At 33.1% G+C, this 22,372-nt stretch overlaps 1 protein-coding gene across 1 annotated transcript in view; it reads right to left on the reverse strand.

Annotated features, from left to right (window-relative positions):
* LOC106641906 (multicopper oxidase 3) overlaps window positions 1–22,372 on the reverse strand; it is a 545,989-nt gene that overhangs the window by 335,511 nt on the left and 188,106 nt on the right. The window contains exon 5 of the mRNA XM_089594463.1: window positions 555–759. Coding sequence (XP_089450589.1) covers window positions 555–759 — 205 coding nt within the window. The remainder of the gene's footprint in view (window positions 1–554; window positions 760–22,372) is intronic.

A 22,372-nucleotide genomic window follows, 5' to 3' on the forward strand; every position in this document is an offset into this window, starting at 1 on the left:
AATCAGCGTGGTTGCCAAGGCTTTCTTAGTTATTTTTAACCTACCTTACAGTGGTTCCATGCTTCTTCATTAACAAAAATTTATAAATTTTGCTGTGAATTATTATGTGAGTTATTGTTTGTTGGAACTTCTTCTAAGTCGTTCAAAGTACTTTTAAGCTTTAGGCATAAGCAGTTGATGAGTAGACACCTTACATAATATCTTTAGTTATTTGAAAATCAATTCAGTAGTAACTGTCAAATTATCAGCAAGTTAAAAACAAACTGAATATTCAACTAAAGCATCGACTCCTTTTCGTCCGTTTACGGCTCACGATGAACCCAATAATAAGCCAGTTACCTTCTGTATTAAAAAAAAATCAGATGTCTTTCCTCTCTGGTGAGCTACCATCCCCATCGTTTTAAGGGTGGTAATAGCTTGTAAGAAGGTTTAAGCTTTTATTTATCAAAGTTGAGTATATAACGTTTTGTCACTTCTCAAATATAGTATTGAATTATTTATTTAAAAAAAATTAAAAGTATGAAAATGACCAATTAAGTAACTTATAACCTTACCTGAAAAAGAAATGATGGTATTAACATTGACTGGATGAACAGGCTCACCATCAGTAGCAATTAACGTTAATTGATGATTTTGGAACGTTATTTGTGCGGGACAAACAGACCCGAAAGAGTTTATCATTCTAAATCGATACCTGCGCCCAGGTGTTACCGTGAAAACTTCAAGAGGAGTGTTTGTCATAAAACCGGTGTTGGGATCCTGTATTTAAGTAATAAAATTTGATTAATTTTTTGTTATCCAAGCTTAACTTGTATTAAATTATGTATATGTATAACAGTTTTCAGCATTTGATGAAGCATTCTATTTTTTAAAAACAAATATACGGTTTATTGATCAAATTTTAAAGCTTAGGCAATTTGTTTGATTGAATCATGACTATTGAGCTAAAAAAAGGTTTTGGTTTGCGTATATAACATTAAAATAACAAGATTGATTTTATGTCATTATCCTTATTTCTGAAATTTAATTTTTTTTTACATCATTTATTAAGATAACCATCAAAGGACTCTATGTGTGTTGTACCTAATTACTTTTAGGCCATAAATACCGCAGTCTTTTGTCTAATGCTAAGTAATGATCTTATTTTTTAAGAGTGCTAAAAATTAATTGTATTAGAGGATCCGGTTCTTAAACAGACTGCTAAATAAACTATTCATAAAATTTTAAATACCAGTTTATAAGAATCGTGTCCAAGCCCGAGAGTTGCAAAATGATTTTCGACACGCTGTGGTTCGAGACTCGATTATGAGCCATCTGTTATGGCTTTTGAGACCTTGATTTACACACGCTACTAACAGCTCGTGCAACTGCGTGTGTACGTTGAAGTCTTTACAGAGCCACATTAGATGGCTCATAATCTCGTTTCCCGTGCACGCTGTATCGGAAAGTTGCTTACACCTCACATGTGAAAGGTTATAAAACTGACACACGCGTGTCTCCGCACAGTCGCTAGCGCTCGTGTGCGAACAGACATGCATGCACCCCTCGCCTCCCCACGCACTAGTATCGTAATGTAGTTAGAGGTAATCAAGAAATTAATATATAAGACGCAATGTATAAGTAACGTACTTATGAATCCTCTTACTAAATAATAAAATAAATGAAATAACACAACGAGAACCACCACACAACTCGGCACATTTACCAGTCGCTTTAGTAAATAATAAAATAAATAAAATGACGCAAGCGCCAATCACCACAAAATCCAAGACACTTACTAGTTCCTTTGTTAATTAATACAATAATACAATCGCCAATCATCACACAACCTGGGGCGCTGACTGATCTCTTTGTTAATTAATAAAATAACACGAGTGCCAATAACGATACAACCCAGAGCACTTACTGGTCACTTTGTTAATTAATATAATAACACAAGCGCCAATCGACACACAACTCAGAGTGCCTACTGTTTGCATTATTTATTATTAAAAAGAATCAAATAATTATTCAAGTGCCAATTTAACGCAACCAGTAGTGAATAGTAAGCACCCTGGATGGTCTGGTAATGAGCGCTCACGTTAAAACTTAATAAATTTTATTTGTTTCCTTAAATTACCAGTAAGCGCCCCAGGTTCTTTGGTAAGCAGCATTTGTGTTATTTCATTAATTATTTAAATGATCAGTAAATGCCCTGGGTTGTGTTGTAATTGATATTTGCGTTACTTTGTTTATTTTATTATTTAATAAGGTGACCAGTACGCGCCCCAGGTTGTTTGGTAAGTAGCATTTGTGTTATTTTATTAATTGTTAAAATTACCAGTTAGTGCTCCAGGTTTGATTGTGATTGACAATTGCGTTATTTTGTTTAATTCTATATTCAATAAGGTGACCAGTACGCGCCCTGGGTTGTGTGGTGATTGGCACTTGTGTGGTTTTATTAATTAAGAAAGTGACCAGTAAGTGCCCTGGATAATGTGGTAGTTGGTGCTCATGTTATCTTATTAATTATTGAAGTGACCAGTAAGTGCCCGGGATTTTGTGGTGATTGGCGCTTGAGTTGTTTTATTTTTACTATTTGATAAAGTAACCAGTAAGCATCCCAGGTTGTGTGGTGATTGGCGTTTGGGTTATTATATTAATTAACAACGTGACCAGTAAATTCCCTAGGCTATATGGTGATTAATGCTTGTGTTATTTTATTAATTAACAAAGCTACTAGTAAGTGCCCCAGGTTATGTGATGATTAGTGCTTGCATAATTAATTTATAAATATTAATAATTCTTACAATGATCAGAAAGTGCCCTGGGTTGTGCAATGATTAGCACTTGTATTATTTTGTTAACTAACAAAGTGACGAGTAAGTGGTCTGGGTTGTGCCGTGATTGGTGCTTGCGTTATTTATCGGTTTTTTAATGTTTTTTATTAATATAATGAAAGCTCGTGAAACTGCTGAATTATGCGTTGGGTTATTGGGTAAAATATTTTGGGATTAATTTATTAAGTTATTGTGTATTAAATTTTGTCGAATTATTTGGGGTTTTGCGTCTTGCTCGATACAGTTAATTTGAATTACCCTCTAAGTTTGGTGTTCATTTTTGAACGCGCTGGCTTCCACTCGTGTAGGAACTGACATGTGTGCGTGATCGCTTACTCCTAGCACATGTGATATATACATATAACTTTTCAACACAACATACACAAAAAACGCATGTTAGAACCGTCTGTTTTAGTTTCAAAAGAATCTCTCTTTGCTTAGCCTGTTAAAACAACTAATATTAAAGACCAAAAGTGCTATTTGACAAAAACCTAAGTAGAACGAGATTTAGGTAAGAAAGTTTGGCAAAAGATGTGGCTTAGGATTCAAGTATTAGTAGAAAGGCCTCTGCTCTAGTGATAACGGGGGCTGTAAAGTTCAAAAGTCAATTAGGTATAGATTTTAAAAATTGAAAAAATGAGCAATATAATAAAGAAAAGAAGATAGTTATGCACTACGTTTTTAATACCGTTACAAACGATGTTTTACGAGAGATAAGCACTAAAAGTAGAAACGCAAAAAAAGTTCTTACTTCTACTTTAAAAGGTATGTAATATAATCAGTGAACAGTAGGCAAAGGTGGATCTAAGGGAGGAGGTCGTGGGGATCGTGATCCCCTTGGCCTGGGTCTTGTTTTGCCTGTCTGTATGTCCATGGTAGAATAGAAGAATCTTTCAATCAATAAATAAAATACTGTTTGGTAATTCGAAACTTTTTTTATATTTTTTACAGGAATACTAGTAAAGAATGTGTCAGTAAGGCTCTAAGAGTCTGGCCTGCTCTATTCTAGTATCTCTATGGTCTATGGTCAATAATACTATAATATATAGGTGACGGCTGATGTCACAATTATTACACTACCGTTCCTGACTTCCGTGCCACGATGCTGGAATTGCCGGATGCCTGCACACAGAGGTGCTAGTACGTAACTTTTTCAGCTTTGATTCAAGGTCTGGACAAATAAATTTCCTTTTTAATGACGCCATAAAAATTTAAGGGCATCAGTTAGTTTGTCTAGATTATTTCGTAGTAGAAATAAAAGTTGAGTTCTACCATTCAGAGAAGTATTCACATCTGAGAGGAAGGGCAGTTAGTAAGTACGTTTAGTTTGTGTAGAGGAGTGTGCTAGACTTCCAGAAGGTGGTATGTTGTCCACTTGTTCGCTGTTGCTGTTGCTATCACTGCACCACGCTGTGATGGCTCATGCCTATCAAAGTGCTATGTATAGGTACAGCGTAAATTGGTAGCAGTCCGCTAATTAAGCGGTGCGTCACTCCTTTACGGCATGATAAGTTGTACCTGTGTATCCAAGGTACGACTTGTCATGCCGTATCACCCGTATGGGATTGATGGAACCACTGAAATAGTGAACTGCTACCGATACTGTACCGTCTGTACCTAGAAGTTTGATAGGAGGGATAACCATCATAGGGTTGTCATAGTGGCAACAACAGCGAACAAGCGGACACCATGCCACCTCACAGGTAGTCGAGCACGCTCTTCTATACGTACTGTGTGTCCTTCCTCCCAGCTGTTAATACTTCTCTCTGTGTACCCGGTAACGCCCTCGTGGAACAGTTAATATGTCTATCGATTAATTAATAAAGCCGTGGGTAGACTACTTTGCTTGTTTAGTTTTCAATCATACCACTTTGCTCTTGCAGACAGAAGCTGAGCTCTTGAAAGCGGTTGTAACCTCTCTTTCAAGAGATGATGAGTAGCAGTGTTTGAATTTCATTGTTAATAATGTGAGTAGGTCCGTGCGATAAGGTTATAAGATTGAGTGTATATTCTTGGGGATGATAGAGTTTGGTAGTACATAACTATCTTTTACTATTTTTACGTTACTAAAATATCAACGAAGGCAATTATATCAGGAATACTATACCATCGAGGGTCTGATTATAATCATAAAAAATTATTGATTATTATTCATTTAATCGTGTAGCTTTGTTGAAAAATTTCGTTTAATGATCGATAGTACAAAATCTCGTTTTGTGAGCTGTTGAATTTGTTTATTCAAACAATAGCTGTTGCCCACAAGTGTACTTTGCATGGATTTTTTGCAAGTGATTTTTTTTTTCAGGGTGACTCTAGTAAAAAGGGTTATGGTAATGGTTGATTAAAACCAAATGTAGGTGGTTCATTTAGAAAAATGGACTTTTTTTGCAAAGAAACCAAGACTTGAGATCGATCTGCACAAAAAATACCTGAAAAACTTACCTATGCTGATCCCCAATACAGATGATAAGTGTGCTACCGATGTTTCTACATCCCCAGCTACATTAACCTTAGATGAAAGAAAAAACGATCTTACTGAAACTGATGATGTTAAATTCTTGTTAATATCATGTACGTCTACTTACTATTCTGATCAGGTAAAGAGTGCCCGTCCTGAATCGCAATTTTTTTCAGATATTAGGTATTGCATAAGAAAATACGTAGATGATGTAACGAAAACTATGTTGTTTAAAAATCATTGGCAGCTTCCCTCTGATAATACTTTTCCATACTCTGTTGGTAATAAAAAAGGAAAGCAAACAAAAAGTTCGCACAAAGGTCACATCTTGACAGGTTTAACTGGCTTGTTTTTTCTCATAAAGACAAGGGTCTTTACCGAAAATGTCAAAAAACCGTTAAAAGTCTTTGATATTTTACTTCGTGAAAACGGTATTCTGCTAAAACACCAGCAAAACCGATATTATAAAATAGCTGTCGAAACAGAAAAAAAACTTTTAATAACATTTCATAAGCCTGCAACTAGTATTATTAACCGAGTAAATACTCAATACAAGTGAAAAAAAAAGAGAACGCTTGTTACCGATTGTCAAAGCGATAATTTCTGGTCATTAAAATATATCGTTACATGCCACCGTGACAATGATAAACAATTGAATAAAAATCCAGATAATAACAGTGTGGTAGCTGCTGAGGAAAATTTTAGAGCTCTATTAAAATCTTGCATAGAATCTGGTGATACAGCATTGTTTGGAGATTTCTAAGTCTAATGCAACCTACATTAGCAAAACTGTGCAAAATGTGTTAATAGATGTTTGTAAGGAAATTGATAGAAAAATATTTGCCACAATTGAAGGGAAGCTAAGTATTTTTCAATTTTATTTGATGAAACGACAGATCTATTCCACACCTCTTAGCTTAGCCTGTCATTTAGACATGTTCTGAGTGGTATTATAAGAGGAGATTTTGTAACCTTTTAATATGCTTGTGATGTGCTTGAATGTAATGAAGAGAATAAAAAAACTGGTGATGGGGAGCAGCAAATTGACCAGTGTAGCAATAGCAAAAATCGTTGAAAGTTTCTGTCATAAATTCAATATTGATCTTATATATTGTGTGGGTATTGGAACTGACAGCTGCTAAGTTGTGGCTTCAGATGCAAAGGATGTAGTGCAAGAGTTATTAAAAAAAAGTGTACACGTCAAACGTTGCCAATGCAGCAATCACGTTCCTAATAACTTATCATCTATGTCATCTAGAGGGGTTTCCTGCCACAATACCTCAGGTACTATGAGAAAATTTGTAGCATTTGCGAATGCTTCTGCTAAGAGGCATCGAATTTTTGAAAAAGAACTTAGAGTTACAATGCACAGTATCTGTGAGACGCGTTAGGTTAAGAGGCATAAGAGGCATCAGCAATTTCAAAAAGACAATTTGGTGAAAATTTTTTGTGCCTGGGAAGAGATCTCTACTTGGCCCAATAGCAAAACTGCTCATGATACCCATTATTTACTGTAAGCATTGCGCAGTTCAGATTTCATAATATCATATGTCTGCTTCTGTGATGTTTTAGGTAAGTTTCAAATTAGGTGTTTTATTTGTTATTTATAAGTGTAAATGCATAAACACACAAAAAACTTTCATAACGTCACTAGGGTGTAAATAAAAAAATCAGTAATTGTTTTACATTGGTGCTAGAGTGGCATATATTGTTTTTCCTACTTCGGACGTTTTTGGTGTGCCCTCGGTAGGAAAAATAGGATTCGTCACATAAAAACCATCGCTCCAGGGCTACTTTACGATACTCAGGCCCTGCTTTGCAGGGATCTTCTTCAGAGTTATTAATGTGCGTTAAACATAATATAGAATAACCCTTTTCGAAATCGATAAAAATGTTATCACTAGTTATTTAAACTTTACACGCAAAAGACATAAGACATGTTATCTTTAAATTAAAAAATTAAAAACCTAATACAGAGATTATTAATGAGTGTAACTATTTCATTTTTTCATTCATTTTTCAGTCATTAAATGTATATTACATTGAGAAAAAAAAAAAAAAATCTAACTTCCTTATTTCAGATTATATAAGACTTTTTGAATACTTTAACAAATTTAAATTAACAATAAAATTTTTACAATTATTTAAATTTCTGTTTTTTTATATTATTTAAAATTTTAAATAATAATAACAATGAAAAATGAGAATTTGATTACATTGACTGGTTAACAAAACGATACTGTAGAAAAATATTCCTACAACGGTAAAAAATTATTTGAACTACGGTTACAAATATATGTACAATATTAACAAATTCTTATGTTTAATCAGTCTAATAGTTATCATTTTTGGAACGCAAACTTGCCTTGGAGACGATGGTTTTTATCTGATGAAAGCTACTGTTTCTTACCGAGGCCGAAAAGAGCCACTTTGCGCCCTGAACAACACTCTTCGCCCTTAAATTACTTTGCACCCATGGGTGCAAAGTCTACCCATGGACGCAAAACGGCACTTTGTGCCCTTGGTAAGAAATAGTAGTTTTCGTTGCATAAGTGTAGTTTTACGGCCCAAAAGATCTGCGAAGCAGGGCCCGAGGGTTGTAAGGTAGCCACGGAACGATGGCGCTTATGTGGCGAATCCTTTTTTTCCTACTGAGGGCACACCCAGCCCTCAAAATTGCCTGAGGTTGGAAATAGTAGGTTTTCTATCTCGGGCGTTTTTGAGGGGCTGGTGTGCCCTCGGTAGAAAAAGTGTGACGGAAACTGCTATTTCGCTGGATAAGTGCCATCGTCTCCAGGGCGAGTTACCGGCCCGAGGCACCAGTGGAGCAGGTCAAATCAAAACAGCATCTTCACGTAAATAAATCACTGCTCTTTCTCTCGCTGCTCGTGATTAGCCTATCACGCGCTGGTAGAGAGAGAACGATAATCCCTTTATGTTCAGATGCTGTTTCTCGCACCTGTTCTTACGTCGCCAGGATTAGATGCTATCTCGAAGTATACATGCTCCAAAATTTTTATAAAGGCAATTCAAATTATTAGTTACATAACGTAAGTGCCTTAAATGAAATTATTATAGTATCTTTAAGTAGATTATTGAAAACAAGCTCAATCGATTTAAAGACCACTAGGAACACTTTAAATGATACGATGAGTGTCCTACGATAAAAGTACTCAGTTTTCCGACAACTATTTAAAGAGGCAGAAGAAGTAGGTGTGCAGTTAGACGTCGAAATTAAGTGTTCCAGACTTGTATCAAGACAGACAAAAATACCCAATAACCATCAAACCCAAATGGCTGAAGAGTACTTTCGCAGGGCCGTATTTGCTATGCGCCTATGTCAGGTGGCGTCATTGAGTAAGAGAAATTGTCCCTCGCTAAGATCGCCAGAATGCATGGAGTCTTATAAAAAAATTTTTTAATAAATTAAAAAGAAGGTCATTAAGAGTGAATGGACCAAATGAATCAATGATTTGTGTCTTATGTTAGGGTACAGTAATAAATTTTGTTTGGTGTTGCCATGTGTACTGCAAGATTGGAAAAAATAAAAATATGGATTGCGACTATGAGAGCACAGCATGTTTGAGTGCATATACATGCTTACACTTGTGTAAAGCTAAAAAAACACAAGTAATCCATGGAAACGTAGAATAAATGTGTAAAAGTTAACCTAACCTGTCATTAGTATTAATTTTTATTGAACACTGTGTTGTGAGAAATAGATGAATGTAAGCAGTACTTGTAATTCTAAAGCTTCATACAAGTGCAAGCATGTGTATACACATATAAATGTTGAGTTAGCACAGTTGCAATCCATGTTTTTTTTTTTTTCCAATCTTGTAGTACATATGACAACACCAACCAAAACTTATTATTGTACATTAACATAATACACACTTCTGATTCATTTGGTCAATCCATTCTTAATAAACTTTTTTTTAGCTTAATAAAAAGTTTTCCTATAAGGCTCCATGCATTCTGGCGATTTTAGCGAGGGACAATTTCTCTTACTCGACGGCGCCACCTGACATAGGCGCATAACGAATATATCCCTCTTCTAGATTCCGTCATGAATGATTTCCAAGACTGCCTGTCTCCTGAAGTCCTAAATCTATTTTAACTAGGCGTTTTTATTCCAAAAATTCAATACACTTATACTAATAAAAACATCAAGACCGTGAAACAACTTACAAGCAACTTTAAATTTCTAACAAATAATACTCTAGTTTCTGTAATTATAGGTGAATATCAACCGTGGATGGCGAAATGGCAGCGAGATCAGAATATTCTGCAGTCAATATCCAAACTCATAGAAAACCGTAATGCTGAAATGCATCCCAACATGACAATTTTTTTTATCTATTCTTGCTATACCACCTGTTAGTATAGCTACAGCAGAAAGATCCTTTCTACTTTCAAGACAATCAAAACTTGGCTTAGAGTGTCAATGGAAGAAGACCGCCTTACAGGACTGGTACTTTTCCACGTTCACAGAAATCTACTCATTTAAGTAGATGAGGTCATAAATTATTTCGCGAAAAGGCCAAAAAGAAAAATTGATTTTATTATTTAGTTTAAATTATTTTAATAATTAAAAAAAATTTTTGTTTTAATAGTAACACTATTTTAGAAACAACAAAACGCTCAGTTTTTTGAAATTTATACTATAGTGAATTTTGAGTTGGTCCTGAATGTAACTCGACTATGCGACCCCCCCCCCCCCTGACTTGAAGGCTGGATCCACCCTTGTCAGTGGGTGATTGAATACCCGAGTATAAAGTTATATGTGTCTGGCCATTAATGTAAAAATGCAGGTATACTTTACAAAGAATAATATTTCAAATAATCCACTGCGATATGAGTATTAAAGTGGTCCAAATATCATTAGAATGAGGATGTTCACTATGATGGTAAAATATTGTGATTGAAAAATAAAATCTCTTAACAATACATTTTTCGTCAGTTGAAACTCTGTACAGTATCAACAAACATCACTAATCATATATTATAACATGAAAAAGTGCAAACCAACGACCTTTTAGGCAACAACTATTTCATAGCGTGAAAAACGCACGGTACTTTTCAGCATCATTACGTTTTTTGAACTTTCTAACAGCTTTTTATATGACAAAAACTGCAGGAATTTCAAACGAATTTTTTTTAATAAGAATTATCAATTATTTAACTAGAAAAATAATGTAAACCTTTTTTTAAAAACATTCTAAAAACATAAGAAAATTACCAAATCGATTATTTGAGTATCTTAAAATATACAAGTTACTTAAATCAAATAAAAATTGAAATATGAATAGAGAAGCTACTATTAAAAAATGATCTTTTTAAGTTTTGAACAAAATTTATCAAATAGATAACTTGATAGTGCTAAGAATAACGTGAATATTTAAGAACAAATTAATTTCTCAGCTGTTAAAAATATTTTAATCAAAGAACATTAATGAATAACAATAAAAGAGAAATAACTTGAGAATCTCTCAAAGTTGGCTCATGGCTAAGTAGATAAAGAGCTTGGACAGCTAACACGAGTTTGCTGGTTGGTATCCCGTAGAAACTTTTTTTTTAGAAGGATCATTTTAATAATTTTAATTTAAAATTCAATTTCTGCATATACATGTCGTGGAGGGTGGAAGAGAGTAAAATGAAAAAACAGTTTTGTTACATATTTTTTCAAGGTCAAAGTTTGTAAGCCATTGGCTTACTCCAACCAAAGAATGGATACAACTGTAACTTCAATAAACAATCAGATGCCAAAAAATATGTTGATGTGTTTTAAGTATTGAGCTCCTGTCCGAAAATTAATGCTTTTCCTTAGATACGTTTGTTTGCAGGTTTTAATACAACAAACGTATTAAAAAATTGGGCAGCATAAATATGGAAAAGTTTTCATACAGCCAAATACTTGATAAGCAGATGTTAGAAAGTCAAAGACAAGAATAAAATGGGCACACTGTTGTACCGAAAAAAAGTCGCTATGAATGTCAATCGAAATCCATCTTAGGCATTTACTGAGAAATAGTGTAAGGAAAAAGCGTTGAAGTAAAAAAATCTCATTGAGATGTGAATAATGTTTACTCACTTTCATCCTAAAACTACAAAAATTCTTTACTTCACGAGGTATTTATAAGAAAAAATTAGCCTGCCTACTTAATTGAGTAGCTTTTTAAATTATGGTAACAACATTTTGTATTTTGGCAGCTTTAGAACTTGGCAGTCACTAATTAACTTGAAGCTATAATAAGGAATTAATGGAATAACATGAGACTATAGGTATAATGGAGACTGTTAACTTGATTTTCAAGAATAACTGATGAAATATTTAAGACTGTCTGGTACTTCTTCTGTATTAGAAAGGCCGTATTTCCTACCTATAAGGTCATCACTAAAACTTAGCAACATTTTTAACTTAGCTAACTCTTTATGTTAATTTTTGATTTTCAAGAATTTATACATTAATAAGTTCAACGCAGTCTATTTAATAGTTTTATAACTTATACGCAGTTATAAGGTTAAGAAAATTACATTATTTTGGTTAAAATTAAAAAAACCTACTTTTAAACAAACATCAATACGCTATGCAGCAGTATAATACGCATTTATACGATGATTTGAGGACAAACTATTTTATAGGATGACTGAGATTTTACTGAACAAATTTTCACAATAACTTTACTTGCACCTAAGACTTTCTTGTAGTTATGCTAAAATTTAACTTATTACGAGTTAAGGGCAGTATTACTAGAGGAGCCCATATGAGTCATTACAAAAGGCATACTTTTAATACAATCTTTTTAGCTTTACTGTTAGGTTATAAGATTTTTCGTATCTCTATCCGCATTACTTGCTTACATCTTGTTAACCTGACGATTGATTCAATACAGTTTTACATTTTTGATTAAAGTTAGAATTCAGTTTATTTTTAACTAGAAATCATAATGGTACAGCTACAAAATCAATCGTAATTGTAATTGTAAAAGTACTTATGATTAATGCAAGTAGCTCTGTATGCACTGAAACTCTTAGTCCACAACAAATATTAAATAGCCAAAACGTTGAAAACAACAATTAAATTTTTAACAGCTACACCATCAATACAACAAGTTTCTTAAAATTTTCAGACTAAAAACATTACACTTCAAACCAAAAGAAGAAATTTGTGAGGTGCAAAGACGACATTAATCGATTTTTACTTTTAAAAGACTTAATCATAGAAGTTATACTTAATAAAAATAGAACAATATAATTCAGTCGTTTTAAAAGACAAAATTTTATAGTTCATACTTTGCAAAAGAACATATACCAATGTAGTCTATGTTGAAGATTTATTTGAATTATTTGTAAGTTACAAATCATAGAAGTAACAAACTTAATCTTTCTCAAAGATAAAGTTCTGTTCTTAATACTTTACAAGATAATAGAAATCAATTTAGTATTTTTAAAAGAATGAACTTTCTATTTGATAAATTCCAAAATAAAAAATCTATGTTAATTCATAGGCGAATTTCTTTTTTGTAAAAGATAAAATTTTATTTTGTAATCCACACAAATAAAAATAACGCAATTTAGTCTCCATAAATGATGATATTGGTAATTTTATAAGTATGTAGGTGAGTAAATAATGTATTTAATAACAATGTAATTGTGTGTGACGAAAAAAATATTCCAGTGTATATGAACGTTATGAAGTATTTCATATATTGAAGAAGTAGGAAATAATAAATCTATGTAAAATCGCTGTTTCAGAAAAAGTTACTTTGATATTTCGCAATAAGCACAGCAATGTTTTAACTTTGAAATTTAAATTTGAATTTATAGTAACTGCAGTCACAATAAGATTGAAACCGGATAGTACAAAAAAATAAATTTTATATCATTGATTTCCCGGACATGATAAAATATACAAAACTGCAATGTAAAACAAACAATTCAAATGCCATACAATGGAAGCTATATAAACTCAAATTACACTGTTAAATTTTTACTGCCTGTGGTTGTTTATTGAAAAAAAAAAAAAAAATTAATTATGCAATATTTTGAAAAATCGCTAAAGTTCTCTACATTTTCATAAATATCTCGAAATTTATCGAACGAATTTTGATGAAAATTCTAAAGGATGTAAGCAAACATGCGAGAAAAATTATGGTATTGGAATTAGTTCATGAGCGCATTCCTGAATCAAATGATTTGTCAATTATAAATCGTGCAGCATTTAGTAACCTTTAATGCAATACTACAATAGCGTTGTTAGCGGAAAATACAAATATAATTCTAAAAAATTTGACTTTACAATGCGTTAGTTTTTGTTGTTGTTATTTTCCATTATAAGTGCATTATAAATAGTAACAATAAGATAATTTAAATAATCATAATTCGTCCATCAGTTTTGGTTGAATCAGTAATAATTTTTAATGAAAAAAATTGGTGAATAAGTATAGTTACAGTATTCTAGTAATATTTTTTGGACAGTTTTAAGGTACTACTCTATGGCTGACGTACCTTCTCAAGTTGAAAAGTTTTTGGGATTTGCTCATATGCAAAGTTAGACTCATATAATATTTGCTTACTAAATAATTATTAAAAAGATATATTAATAACCATCAGTTATCAAACTTTGAAAGCCTTATAAATATCTATCATTAAGTATTACATTAGAGAATATTAAGACCGTTAAGACATCTTATCTTAGCCTACCGATGATTTTTGATGTTTTAGGTGAAAAGAATAGTCAGTTAATTGGGTGATTTTTCTAATACACAAAGCTTACAAGACACAATATTAAAATTTCTATGAATGCATGCATAAGAACTGTAGGATGATTTGAAAATTTTTCTTCTTTTCTTATCTTACAGACATAGAAGTGTCAAATTTTTTTTTTCGTATTTGAAAGACATAAAAATGTAAGAAGATTTTATTTTCTATTTCTTGAGACATAAAAATATGAAAAAATAATCTTATAAATTTGTTTTGTGATTTTTTAAGTAATGTAATAGGCAATCAATCGAAGAGATTTTTGTCTGTTTTTTAGAAATCATAGTTTTTAGAAGGTAATCGCTCTTCCAAGCTGCTCGATAATGATTGAACATTAAGATCAGATGATAAAATCAGCAATTAAAGATGAACATTATGGATCCTTTCGAGCTTGTAATTCAATCATGTGTGTGCGTGTGTGAGTATGAGTAATTACATTGTAAGCCTGTGTCTGTGAAAAGATCGATATCATGCCACAGTGACAAGTCCCTGCTAGCGATCAAAGACGTAACAATTCTCTTTCTTTTTCTCTTTTCCTAAGTTTTAAGAAACTTTATGCTCTGTAATAGAATCATCAATTCTAAATTTTAATACAATAGAATTTCCAAGGATATCAAGGTTGAACTATCTTGGAATGAATAAAAGTGAGTATGTATGTCACGGTACAATTTTAATAAGTACCTCAAAAGGATCATCCCCGGTATTGACTGGTGTTATCTATAGACTCAGAGCGCGCGGTGGCTCGGTCGGCTAGGTCGGGGATTGGCACGCGGGAGACCGTGGTTCAATTCCCGGCCAGTGCGACTTTTTCGGGCAAGTACCTCTGTGTCTTTCACATGTGCTTTTTCACCACGCAATGCTCCTCGAGGAGGGTTTAGGCAACCTTCTCGCAGCATCATTGCCTAATTCCCCCTACCCCCCTCCTGTAATGGGAGGCCTCCCATCCCTCTTCCCTTCCTTCTCCAAAGTGCTAAGTGCCCATAGTAGTGCCCTTATTAAAAAGGAGCCGGACGTAGAGCACTATAATATAAAAAAAAAAAAAAAAAATCTATAGACTCACCTACAGCCTTGAAATTATCATTCATCGTTTTCTCTTATTTTTCATTACGTGTTTCTAATTAACGGTATCGTAACTCTACCTTCTCTAGTGATAAGTGGTTCAACGGGAGCTCTAGAATTAAGAGGGCTCCTGCAACTATCACTGAGTTCAAATACAATAAAAAAATCAAGTTTCGTTTTTCAACAAACATATGTGTCTGCAAATTATTAAGCTTTTTTTAATGGAATATAAAGTGGAAAAAGTAATATTTTTATGTATGGTTTTATTTTTTATAAAAAAAAACTTTTGTTTTGATCAGTCCAAAGTATGATATTTCATACCTGTATATTTCAATATTTTATAAGACTCAAAATTAATATAACAGTATTTATCTAGTTACATACTCGATCATTACAAATAATAATACCTTCAAACCTCAACCCGTACGAACTTGAACTTTCTCAAATCTCCTGCGACAAAGTGAATCAGTATGTCTGCTACATACATAACCCCATGAACTTCTGCACACGACTATTTATCAATTTCTATCACAATTTTAGCATATTAAAGACGAAGACTTAATCCACAAAACGTTTATATTCATTCTTCTGGAACAGTTTATTTTGGCTTATTATAAACGTAAGACAACTCATTTTTCACGCAGCCCTATAAGAGTACATTCTAACAGTTATAACTTGGAGCTTAAATATCTCAACATTTTGATCTATATGGGGTATAAATAAGGCCAGCATTGGGTTTCAGCAAATTTTTTCTATTATAAATGGTACATCTCTTTTTTAGGACTTCCACAAAAGAGTCTCCTCAAATAAATATTTTTATTTAAAATTATTTTTTCAAATTCTAACGTACAGCGTCCTAAAATAAAATTATTATGATGAAAAAATTTGTTTTGAAGAGGTTTCAGCAACCCTTTTTCTGTAAGATTAATTCAAAAATAGAAGAAGTTACGGTCCCGATTTCAACGATTTCTCACTTTGCTAGATATGAGGCATACTTTTCATCATTCAGTTTTTAGGGCTATGTCAGATAAACTTCTTTTCTCAATGAGGCACCATGTAATGTTATTTTAGTTATTCAAACAATGTCTAAAATCTAGAGAGAAGTAGGTGCTAGCAGTGTAATATCTCTAATCTCTGCCCATACTGAGCTTAAACTAACTTTAAATAACAAATTTGAGTTCTGCTAATTTTTTAAAATTTAATCTACTATGTTTAAATATTGCAATGGGAGATCTATGAAAATAGTTAGTCAATATCTTTCTACAAGTATCTAATTTTCAATATTAACAAACCAAATGGTTTTTTATTCTTAGGGTATGTTTTTCAAACATATTTAATGATTCCCCTATTCCTATCTCAACAGTTGGCTGTACCTTGAACAAATATTCAAAAAATGTATAATAAAAAGATGCTAGGACTACGAAAGATTAAGGGTTAAGAGAGATGGTAGGGTACGAAAAGTAAGCGTTAACATATACAAATATATAATATGTATATTAGCAAATGTTAATCCTGATAACTTAAGGGTTCATAACTATTATACACAATATGAAAAACCATAGAGTTTCATGTAGTCAACTGTTACTGATACAGATTACTATCGAATAGTTAAGCATACCATTAAATAAGAATTTTAACGCAGTATCAGATTATTTTTGAATATATTAACCAAAGTTTTTTGTGTTAGATCCTGAGTCGATGCACATGTAACGTACTAAAAAAATGAGTGGGTCGTATTTGACACAATCATAGAAGATGTTACTGTGTATGTAAACATGCTTAAATATTCTGTAGAACTTGTATGTCATGCTTCTATACGTATGTGTGTAAGCTTTGAAGTAAATCTTTTGCATCAACATTTGTTTATACAACCAGTATCTTGTATACATCATAATTGTGTAGGTAGGTGTAACAACGCCTGGGAGGTATAAGTTGGTAGCATATTATGCTGACATGTTGTACGAGGCGTATGCGTTAGCACACACTAGGCTCGGATAGGGTGATTGGGAAGACACAATAAAACACAATAAATTTAAACAGCATAAAAATAACAACTTTTAATGTTACTCAAAGGCCAAGAAAACACAGTTAATATTCACAAAAATTGTGAGGTCAAAATTATACAGGAGAAAATAAATACTGTCTATAGTCTTAAAGCAACGAACTATTGAAATATATAAAGGTGAAGAATGTAGAAAGAAAAGAGTCAAGTTGAATAACACAATATGTAAACACGCACTGGCCTTGAGCTCGCAAGAGAGTTTGAAAGTTACATGAAATAAATGTGAAAATGAAAGCACTGATAGAGTATAACCGATTGAAATATTGAATAACTATAAACCACTGTCTGTTAAAAAATGCACAATTACTGTCTGTGAAAATACACTAGAGTTTCACTGAGTCTTGCTGTTGATAATCACTGGTAGTTCGATGAGATTAACTATTTGAGCTGGTCTGCAAATTATGCAATGAGCAACTTAAACAAAGCACTAAGTGCACTGCACTGCACAACTGAGTTTTGTCCACTGTATTGCGAGAGTTAATCAGAAGATTTACACTAGCATTTAAGGTGATGTATGCACCTTTGAATGCTAGAGTTTGGCAACGTAAATTAAGAGAGTCTTTCTTCGACGAGAGCTGAGTATAATCTAGCGCTTACAGTATACAAAGCTTGCCGCGTGAATACGCACACACACACCTGCAGCGCGCCAAGTCGACCAAGCGCACACGCACAGAGCGTTGAGCCGACAGAGACTACAAATGTACATAATGTACACAAAAGCCGGGCCTACTGTCGGTCGCTCTCATTTCCAACACATGTAATACGGCCTCCCTCGTTGTTACAATGCATGTATCCACGTTATTTGCATAAATGTGTGAATTAATGAATTGTATTACATTTACAAATGAATAGATTTACTTGTGCGTTGGTTTGGAAATCAAAATATTGTAAACCACTTTTAAAATTGTAACTGACAAACTGTTTTATTATATTTAACATAGATTTGTAAGGTTGTAACATTCGTACGGCAGAGACTCCGAGAGTAAAAGTCAAGCTAAATGCAACTAGCTCTGTATGCTCTATAACAATAATAAAAAATGGCTAAAAGTATCACCACTAGCCCTTTTCAGGGCCATCATAAGTATCAACGTTTTATATTTAACCATCCATCTCATTGGCTCTTTTTAGGGCCATGTAACGTCTAACTACCTTGCCAAAAAATAAGATGTAGCTACCATTTTTGGCAACAATTCATCGACTCAAAGACTACAGGAAACTGACCATTACTGAATCAATTCAGTCTTTACTGGCAGAGGTCACAAGTGGAGTTATTCGTCACAAGTCTGGAAACCTTGGCCATCGACGACCCTGCATTACCCTCTTGACGCTAAGCATTCAACGAGGAATCACCAACTCTCTTTAAGGTCTGCACTAGGCGAACCTAACAGCTATAAAGAGAAAATAGACTCAAAAAAATGGGACTGTCTCTAACGGGCAAGCATCACGAACTTATTTTCTTCCCTTAGATGACTAAAACGACTGAGCTCTGCAAAAAAAAAGTGTTTTGGACACTAACGTCGCCAGAGTAACCCCAGAAGACGTTGGAAAAGAGCTTTACAACTTGCACCAACGCTTAAAACATCGTAGTTTTCTTTCCGATCAGTATGGTGCCACATTAGCAGGCCAGAGAAGATTACCTCAAGGTATTGAGGCAGTTACGTTTGCTGGAAACTTTAGCCGAGAAAGAGTTTAGCTCACGGGTCCTTTTTTGAGCCATCGAACGTTAAACAACCTTGCCAACAAATATATTACAACTGTAAAAAATTGACAAAAAACAGCCTTTAAAGCTCACAAAAGTCTTAACTATGCCTATAGCCTTAAGAGGAGAAACTGAAATGAAAACTTTAAATGCTTTAAAAGCATACAATTTTAGGCATCAATTAACTGATCCAAAAAAATTATTGATGTTCAAACAGTAATGTGGAAATCGTTAAATAAGAAATTTATTACGTGAAAAATCAGCTTTGCGTTACGACCCTTACAAGAAATCACTTAAATCTTCTAGATTCTTAAAAAAGTAGAATAAAATGTATTAGTATTTGTCGTGGTGATTACAATTAGAGAGACTACAATTTAGGACTTTGATGCTCTAGTGACAAAGTTGTAGGACTGCAAAAAACAATTTTCTAACTGTACATTCTTGTCAGTTTTTAATCTTTTAAGTTTTAACAAATAGTCTTTTACATTTATTACAACGTGAAAAAGTGCAAATCAACGACATTTTAGGGCCAACAACCATTTCATGGCGTAAGAAGCGCATGGTACTTATTGGCATGGTAATTTTTTTTTTTTAATTTACTCACAACTTCTTATTTTACCAAATAAGCTGCATGAATTCCAAACAAAAATGTTTCTAATAAAAAGTTTTTTTGTTTTAAGATGTGTCTGGAAAAACGTAGAATTTTTAAGTGTCAATGTTTTACATGACGTCAACATACTGTGGTGCTCCTTTTAGTAAGTCTCAGGTGAAGTCAAAATGGGAGAGCCTTTAATAAATATATAACTAAGAAAAATCGTAAGCTCATTTTTATTAGTTATTTACTATTAACTATTTAATATACAATGTAATATTTAATATACAATGTTGAGTACGCTAAGCTATTTTTTGATAAGTTGATGAAGAACTACGTAAAGATTTTTAACTCTCCATTTGTCCGTGTTTGATATAATACGAATATATATACGAATAAGAATAACACCTAATGATAGAATAATACGAACCATGGAAGTATATTCTCATTAGAAAGGCTTTCCGTTATAAGTCATCTTACAAAACCATCTAAGTGATTTAATTAATATTTATTGTGCTGTTCAATTAATGTGTGGTTATAAAAAAGTTTTGTAATTTTTTGTATTCCAGTTAAAATATGATTTAACTAAAGAAGTTTTTTCTTCTTCAATTGAAAAATTTAAAAATGTTTATACATAGTCTTAAATAGTAGGTTAGCTCGAAAAATGCTCGCTGATCCCCATAAACATTCTGTCTAAGAAAAGAAAATAGCTTAACTGAGTACATCATTAAATGTACGTGGATAACGGAATCTAAATTGCTTCATATACTATGCTCAAAGAACCAGAATCTGGAAAATATATAAAAAGGGAAAGTACATGCCAACTGTTTCTTATTATTGCACGTATTTCGAGCAAGACCTATCCCATATTGCATAATTAAACTTTTCTGATAAATGTATTCGTAACTAAGGGTGAAAGTCTTTCAAAGACTTGCTCCTTTGTCAAAAAATGATGAAAAACTACTTTAAATTTAGATATAGCGCATTACTGTATTTTAATAACAGCCTAAATATGCCAATATTTTGACATCCTTCGTACGTCATCTTTGGGGCGACATAATACAAAATTATATTAATACTTAAAGGTAATGTTAATAAAAACAAATATAATATTAAATATACAAAACCAAAACAAGTAAGAGGAAACCGTAAATAACATTGCACGAAGTGCGCAAACAAAGATTAGTTTAATATAGCTCGTAAATGATAAAATAAAGCTTAACAACAGAGCTGCTCCTTTGTACATACACACATAAAACATTTTTAGGTAAGGTAAAGGTAGAAAAATAAAGTAAGGCACTGTAAGGGTTTAATACTATAGCTAAAAGACCAAAAAAAGAGGATGCGAAAAATATTAGTTTAGGATATAATACACTTGTGTTACACAAAGTTAAAAACAAACTAGAAATGAGTGCGCTGATACAAATATGTGTTTAACACCAAGCAAAAACCTCTCATATACCAGATTTTACGTTTTAGTATCAAGCTGTCAATTAATATTATCATCATGAATTGTTATGTAAATTAGTGTAAAAAATTTTCTTCCGAATTCATAGCTCTCTCGATCCAAGATTTTTACAGTATCAAAGTCAAAAAAGTGTTAATATTCGTTTAAATGTATGGGTATAGCAGATCTAGGATCCTGTTTCTTGACTGATCTAATATGCTTACTCGTGCAAATATTTAGTTATCTTTTGCTCTAGTCAATATAACCAATTCTACACTCACAGGATAGAAAAAAAAATTGCTACTATGCTGCCCCTTTGGAGTTTGGTCTTTGACTCATCTAAAATATCTGTTTACTTACGAGTGTTAAAAAAAGTAACTTTAATATTGTGTGTGAAAAATACTTTCGTATGGTAATACTCTTATAGTCGGATTGTGTAAGAAAAAATTTAATCACCTGCAAGAGATGGTTTGCGACAAATGTTTAACATACATTTTGCTTTAAAAACACTGGTTATCAAAGTATCTAAAGAAGAAATCAATTTATTGTTTTCTTATTACTAATGTTTAAAGAACAGTCGTCTTTATATCTTACTAATATTTAAAGCAAAGTCGCTAAAACTGTTGTAATCGCTGACCGCAAAAACTACTGAACCGATTGTGCTAAAATTTTGCATACTGATTCTTCATGATTCCGAGATGTTTTTCGCATAGTTTTTTTTAAAAGATAATAACAATAGCGATTTATAAGCTCAAAGTTTTGCTAAAATAAGCTAGCTTTGCGCTTTAGTTCAGTAGGATCCGCTAGGTGGCATCGAGGTATAATTGAAGCCACCCGCAACCAATCATAGTAAAGAAAGTTTATAAAATGCCTCATCAAGTGGACAATCATTGCATTTGATCATCAGCACTACACCAAGAACAATGGCGTCCGTCGTGCAGCTGGGCATCCCGGCTACCAATGACACTCTTTTTTCATGGGCAAGTAAAATAAATCAGTTTCTACCCCAGATCCCCAAAATAAACGAGTGCCACGGAAAAACAGGCGTTCGGAATGTCAACGTCTTCGGTGGAATACCGTGAAACGTTTATAGCCAGAGAACAACTTGCTCCAGCACTTCAGAGCTTTGTGGCCGTTCAACTATCCGACTTGGTGCCGTCAGAGAATTTTCTACTTCAAATGCGAGCCCGGAAAGACAGCCCTGAAGACTACCGGAAGCCCGGCCTCCTAAGTGATTGTCCTAACGGCATATCTACAGGGAAAGTATTCTCTAGTGACCACTTTCCTGACTACCAATAAATGGTTGGTTATCCGGGGAATGACCTGAAAACAAGATTTTCTTTGGTCAGTGGCGTACTTCCCTTCCTGTATGTTCTCCGTATACAGAAACTCAAAGGATAAGCACTTCGCTACTTGCAGCTATCTGTTTATCATCAAGAATAATAATAAGAAATAGCTGCAAGTTTTACCACT

The sequence above is a fragment of the Copidosoma floridanum genome, unplaced genomic scaffold, assembly GCF_036245765.1.
Source record: "Copidosoma floridanum isolate Cflo_tuat_1 unplaced genomic scaffold, Cflo_Japanese_pri ptg000021l, whole genome shotgun sequence".
In the NCBI taxonomy this organism is placed as follows: Eukaryota; Metazoa; Arthropoda; class Insecta; order Hymenoptera; family Encyrtidae; genus Copidosoma; species Copidosoma floridanum.